At 40.8% G+C, this 6433-nt stretch overlaps 1 protein-coding gene across 1 annotated transcript; it reads left to right on the forward strand.

Annotated features, from left to right (window-relative positions):
* Positions 1-221: 221 nt before the first annotated feature.
* LOC124691753 (cold-responsive protein kinase 1-like) lies at positions 222-5936 on the forward strand. The gene is made up of 7 exons (XM_047225025.1): positions 222-265; positions 2820-3003; positions 3111-3226; positions 3317-3527; positions 3643-3880; positions 4171-4321; positions 5371-5936. Exons 2-7 carry the CDS (start codon positions 2937-2939, stop codon positions 5788-5790), a joined length of 1203 nt encoding a protein of 400 aa, XP_047080981.1. The 5' UTR covers positions 222-265; positions 2820-2936; the 3' UTR covers positions 5791-5936.
* Positions 5937-6433: the final 497 nt, after the last annotated feature.

A 6433-nucleotide genomic window follows, 5' to 3' on the forward strand; every position in this document is an offset into this window, starting at 1 on the left:
AACGCCGCCATTTCCCACCCGCATCCCTCATCCTCCTCCTCCTCCTCCTCCCAGCTTACGCTCGCTCCCCAGCTGCCGTCGCCGCCGCTGCGTCAAGTCCAAGGGCGGCGCTCGTTTTCCTAGACTCCGAGACATCGCGGCCGCTCACGAGCTTCAGTGGTGGCGGGCCTTCCAGCCGGATTTACGCACCTTTTCCGGCGCGTCCCTTGAGCCGCCGGCCTGCGCTCTCGGCTCCGCGTTGCACTCGTCCTGTTCCGTCCGCTGGTCCGGATTGAGCCGCGAATTGGTCAGGTCAGTTTGCTACTTCTCCGCTTACCGTTTTGATTCTATACTTTTGCTCTTGAGCAAGGGGTTAGGAGGGGTCCTTGTCCTTCCAGCTCCAGCCTGCTTTCTCTAGCGCTTGCTGCTGATCAGAGCGATATCTGGAGGAATTCGTGGGACCGAAAGGTCCAGCGTCCGTCCGTAGCAGACTGAATTCGGCTCGGATTCTGCTCCTACTACTAGACCTGCTAGCTGATGGAAATTGCACTTCTGTACCTTTTTCCCCCTCTGTGATCGCACAGTCTTGCAATCGTTCGCCAGTTTCCCTGTGCCATAGCTGAAATGTGGAGGGCTGTGTGAACGCATATGACGGGGGTGGGATGGATGGCGGACCTTTCAGCGATTCAGCCTTATCATGCATTGAATTGTTGCGTGTCGGATACATTAGTTGAATCATAGATTTGTCTGAAGGTATAGACTATAAAATCATCTTTGTCCAGACAAACATATCAGCATCTTTCGCTGACATTAGCTGACCATCTCTTTTTGATACGTTTGGATTCGACCGGCGGTGTGGGCATCTTAGTTATGCAGACGCCAGGTGCAATCTTAAAACTCTTTGAGTAAAAAAGCGTCCTTTATCGAAAATTAGCTGAGCGTCTTGGATGGCAATCATCCACAAAGTGACGTCTGTCCAAGAATCACACCTTTTCTTTTTCACCTTTTCTTTTTCATCTAAAAGTTACATCTCGCTGAATAGAAAACACCTTTTTTGTGCTCGTACGACTCCCCTGCCCGCTGATGAAAATTGCAGTTTCCTACCTTGCCCTGTGCGATAGTTGACAATCTTACACTCGTTTAACGGTTTTGATCGCTTTACGTTAATTAAGGCCCCACTTGGGTTGGATGCAGTAGAATTGGTGTGCTTACCGGTATTTTGTTCAACTTGAGCTACCCGAATGCCAGCACCTGCAATTGATCGTCTACCTCACAGGCTCACACTCCATCTCACGATAAACTCAGACAATGTTTTTGCGCAGCGTGCAGCTTGCTGCCTTTTCGGTTTCTCCTTTTATTCCAAGGGCAAGCAAGCATGCCGCGCGATCGCCACGTTCCTGACCTGATCATGCCATCCCCATGATCAGAACGTGTTGTCCAGCCAATCCTGAAAACGTGGTTCAACGCGCAGACCATGTCATAAGTTTATAACCAAAACAACCGGATAAAATACCTTTTTTTTGATATGGGAGTGTAGCCCTGGCCTCTGCATCAATAGATGCACACAGCCAACCGGATAAAATACCTAACAACCTTGCTAGATGAAACCGTAAACACAAATACGTTATCTAAAGTAAACTAGTCTAACAGATAGATTTATTTAACACTGAATACCTGTGGCCATGCCAAGCAGCCCCTAGATTATTGCGTGTGTTGTACAGCTGAAATGTAGAGGCTGTGTGAACGCAGATTAGGGGTCAAGAAATATTGGACAGCTGAAATGTGTAGGCTGTGTGAATCACAGATGACGGGGTGGAACCTTTTCGCAATAATCATGCATTAAATTATTGCGTGTATCAGGTCAACCATAGATTTGTCGTACTGGTAGCAGAGGTAGCTAGAGTATAAAATCATCTTTGTCCAGACAAAGACATTACCATTTTTTGCTGACATTAGTTGGCCATCTTGATGGCAATCATCCACCAGGTGGTGCCTGTCCAAGAATGACATATTTTTTGACCTGAAAATACTAGGAGACTTTCCAACTGGTATCCAAGAATGACATCTCGCTGAATAGAAAATTCCGAAATGTCAATTAATAAAGGACTATATGGAAAACGCTCAGCTCATTCATTAAGCAAGTGGTTAGAATATAAAATTTAGAGCAGCCGTCGCAGGCTGGGACACTGATAGACAAAAACCCATAATGCACCACGCTTCGAAAAAAGTAGTTATGTTATTATAGTTGACCTAGTATTATTTGTAGTCCGGTATAGGTTAGCTAGTTGCTTTCAGCTGGTCATCTAGAAGCTGGGTATGCTTCCCTGATAAAAAAACTCATACATCAGCGATTCTGCTCTTCTCTGCAAAAAAGGAAGAGCGAGTAGTTAATCTATAAGAAAATAGTCCCTGATTTGGCTGCTGGTTGCAAATGTGGAAGTGCAATGGGAGGTCCTTCTTGCGGAAGTAGGATTTGCACTATGTTTTTGCAAGACAGAATGTGCATGCTTTGTTCTGCAAATAGTTACTACTTACTGACCAAATAATACTTACTCATACTCGGTGCTGGAATATAACACCATCCACAGTTTCTTTCCTGACAAATCCCAAAACACGGGAGCTCTTCAAATCTCTATACAAGAAATACTAGAGTTACCAAGTTAATTAGGAAAAAAAAAACTGGCCAGAAACCAGTGCAACGAACTCAAACCATCTAGCTAAACTAGGAGCCCCACAAACGGACAACTAGTTGAACACGATGGTCCACAGTAATTGGTGGCTACTGTAGACTCATTCAGTATAGTTCTCTTGGTTGTAACCACAAGTGTCATTCTTTCTTTTCAGGATATGATGACAGTTGTTTAAGGCTGAGGAAATGTTTGTGTGCCTATTGTAAGTGCAAGCATATTTTTTTGGACTGGCAGCTGAGGGGCATATATAGTTCGAGAGTTGAAGCAATGGATTGTTGTTCTATCTTTCGCAATAAGTGGGCAACACGCCAACAAATTTCTGAGCATAATGAAGGTACATATCTCTTACAGACTGCACTCTACACACTTCTGTGGAACAGATATGGTTGCCTTCTCCCTTGATATGTTCCATATCTTAATAATTTTACCGATTTTGTACAGACATCCCTTCTGGTACTAATACAACAAGATACACTTATAAGGAGATAGTAAGAGCAACAGAAAATTTTAACCCATCCAATAAGATTGGTGAAGGGGGTTTTGGATCTGTGTATAAGGTAATATGCATAAACTTCGATTATTAAGACCTTGAAATTCTAAGGGAACAAAAGTACATGTGTTTAAAGTTTGATAATACAATGGTGCAGGGCCGGCTAAAGAATGGAAAACTTATTGCTGCCAAGGTGTTATCTGTAGAGTCAAGACAAGGACTAAAGGAGTTTATGAACGAACTTATGGCAATTTCCAACATATCTCATGGTAATCTTGTCAGCCTTTATGGCTATTGTGTGGAAGGAAACAAGAGGATCCTTGTCTACAATTATCTCGAAAATAATAGCCTTGCACAAACACTTCTAGGTAATTCTTGGTTACTTAAATCCTTTCCACAGTAATGTTTTCAGTTCACATATTTGCTATATAAGGTCTAGATATTCTTACGTTTCTTAGATTTTCTCTTTTTATTTCTTATTAGGTTCTGGCCGCAGCAACATCCAGTTCAATTGGAGAAGTAGAGTAAATATTTGCATTGGTATCGCCCGGGGATTAGCATACCTCCATGACTCTGTCAATCCCCACATTGTTCACCGCGATATCAAAGCAAGCAATATACTTCTTGATAAGGATCTCACTCCCAAAATTTCTGATTTCGGTTTGGCAAAGCTTCTACCTCCAAATGCATCACATATTAGCACGCGGGTTGCAGGAACATTGTAAGTGAACTTTTCCTATGGAATTCTACCATCCACAGTGCATGTTTATTTTCATCATTTTATCTTTTGTACCTTTGGAAGCTAGTGCTTATAATATGCTTTTCAAGTTGTTGGATGATTCATCTAATATTTAGTCCCAAAAGAATCCCTTTCACATATGATGCAACCACTATTTCAGAGGAGAATCTAAGGCAATGCAATTGAACAACCAAATAGTGACATAGTTATTCATAATTAATAACTATGGCCTGATAAACTTGTGGCATTACTTACTCAGTGTTACTTGACAGAGGTTACTTGGCTCCCGAGTATGCCATTCGAGGACAAGTAACACGGAAATCAGATGTTTATAGCTTTGGCGTTCTACTTCTAGAAATAGTTAGTGGGAGATCAAACACGAGTACAAGACTATCCTATGAAGACCAGATGCTTCTTGAAAAGGTTAGAAGAAATACAGTACCATATTTGTTTCTCTTGTTTCGCCATTCCTTATTGCTAAAAAGTTAAATTTCTTATATTTCTAGGCTTACATTATTTTGTGATATTATTTGAGTGGTTGATAATGGGACATGGTGTTTTCGCTCATAGGACTTGATGCACCTATTAAGAAAATTGCATTTTAATTTTATTTCATAATGTTACAAAATTCCTAAAAAATTCTCAGGTGTGCATCTGGACATTTTATGTTCATTACGAAGTTTTGCGAAAATAAGATATTTTGTGTGTTCTGTGTAAAAAAGACAAAAAAATTGTCTCTTGAAAAGCTATTTTGGAGCACCAGAAATTGTGTTTTTTACATAGGCCACAAAAAATGTCATTTCTTTGCAATTCTTTGTGTGTGAACTTGGAATGTCTAGATGTACTCCCATATATTTTTCTCAGAATTTTTAGACAGTTTGAAATATACTTTTTGGGCAATGGGTGCATCTACACCTATGAGCCAAATTGTATTCCAGTTGATAATCGTACTTCTTTAATTTGGTGTGCATAAAAGCGGTCTTTAATTCCTATATGAGGTCTACTGTCTATGCATGCCATTCTTGCATTTCAGAATGTTAGCTGTGCCATCTCAAATTTTCATTTATTAAATTAGTACTACAATATGAAAAATTATTACCATTACGATGCACATTAGCTGCTACCCTTTTTCTACATTTTTTCTTCGACAATTACCTTTTTTCTGATTGAAAGCCTAAATATTCGCATTGTTAAAATACGAGATAGAGTCATCAGCGATTGAAACGGATGGTGTTGGTAGTTTGGATATTGTAGCTGTCTGGCTCGGCTAACGATGTGCTACAGTAGATAACTTGCTGTACATTGTTTTGATTGTGAATCCGATGAGATGTGAAGTTGTAAACCAAGCCTTAGAGCTTGTGTAGACACTAACCAGGAGTCTGACGTTATTAATGCAGCATACAATCCTAATTTTATGCAGTATGCTAGGGAGCAAATCTTCTAATTATGAACTTATGTTTTTGCTGCTACAGTTTCCGGAAGTCACCAATGGGGTTCTCCTATTGCAGACATGGATGTATTATGAACGAGGAGATTTGGAGAAAATCATAGACAGTTCTTTGGGCGATGACTTGGATGTTGTACAAGCCTGCAGGTTCCTGATAATTGGGCTTTTGTGTACACAAGATGTCACAAGGCATCGACCCACTATGTCAGCCGTCGTCGAGATGCTAACAGGCGAAAAGGATGTTGACTCTGGGAATATAAGCAAGCCAGCTACAATTAGCGACTTCATGGACCTTAAGATCAGGAGCATGAGGAGAGAAAATAACTTAGCTTTCGCTCCATCCTCCAAGCTGATATCCACCATCATGGCACAGAATTCTCCTTTGTTGTCTCAAGAGACAACACGATGCTCCATAACATTCACCGCAATATCTGATCGTGAGTGATCAGAGGTTGGTCAGAAATATGAAGACCATGTGGACAAGTAGCATAGCCTAATACCTTTTTTTCCAGAAATTTTCTTGCTGGTGTATAGATTCACTTCATTTGTAGTGTAAAAGACATTGTTGGATCAAAGAAGTCCATGAATTTATTTGTTTGTGTGTATGATACTAGGTACCATTGCACATTTTTACATGTACATACTGTTTGTTGGTTGTGTTTATGGCAAATACCTCATGTTCCCAGCTGTTCCCATATAATACTGTACTGTGATGCACAGCTCATCTTGTGATGATCAGTTTCTGTTATCTCTTTTTCTCTGTGCAGTATTTGCGTCTGATATCAGCTTCAGTATAATTTGGTTATTTCAAAGTCATGTTCCCCAACTGTTGCCATATGATAGTGTGATGCAAAGCACATCTTGTGATGATCAGTTTACATTATCTCCTTTTGTTCCATGTACACTATTGCATCTAGTTCCAGCTTCAGTAGAATTCGGACAGCTCAGAAACTGCATCTAGTTCCAGCTTCAGTAGAATTCGGACAGCTCAGAAACTGACGTATTATCTTTTTTCCTGGATGTGTATCAAAATCTAGATGAGCTGGTTACCCACTTCACTTACAATTCATCAATGGGAAATTTACAAG

This window comes from Lolium rigidum, chromosome 2 (genome assembly GCF_022539505.1).
Source record: "Lolium rigidum isolate FL_2022 chromosome 2, APGP_CSIRO_Lrig_0.1, whole genome shotgun sequence".
In the NCBI taxonomy this organism is placed as follows: Eukaryota; Viridiplantae; Streptophyta; class Magnoliopsida; order Poales; family Poaceae; genus Lolium; species Lolium rigidum.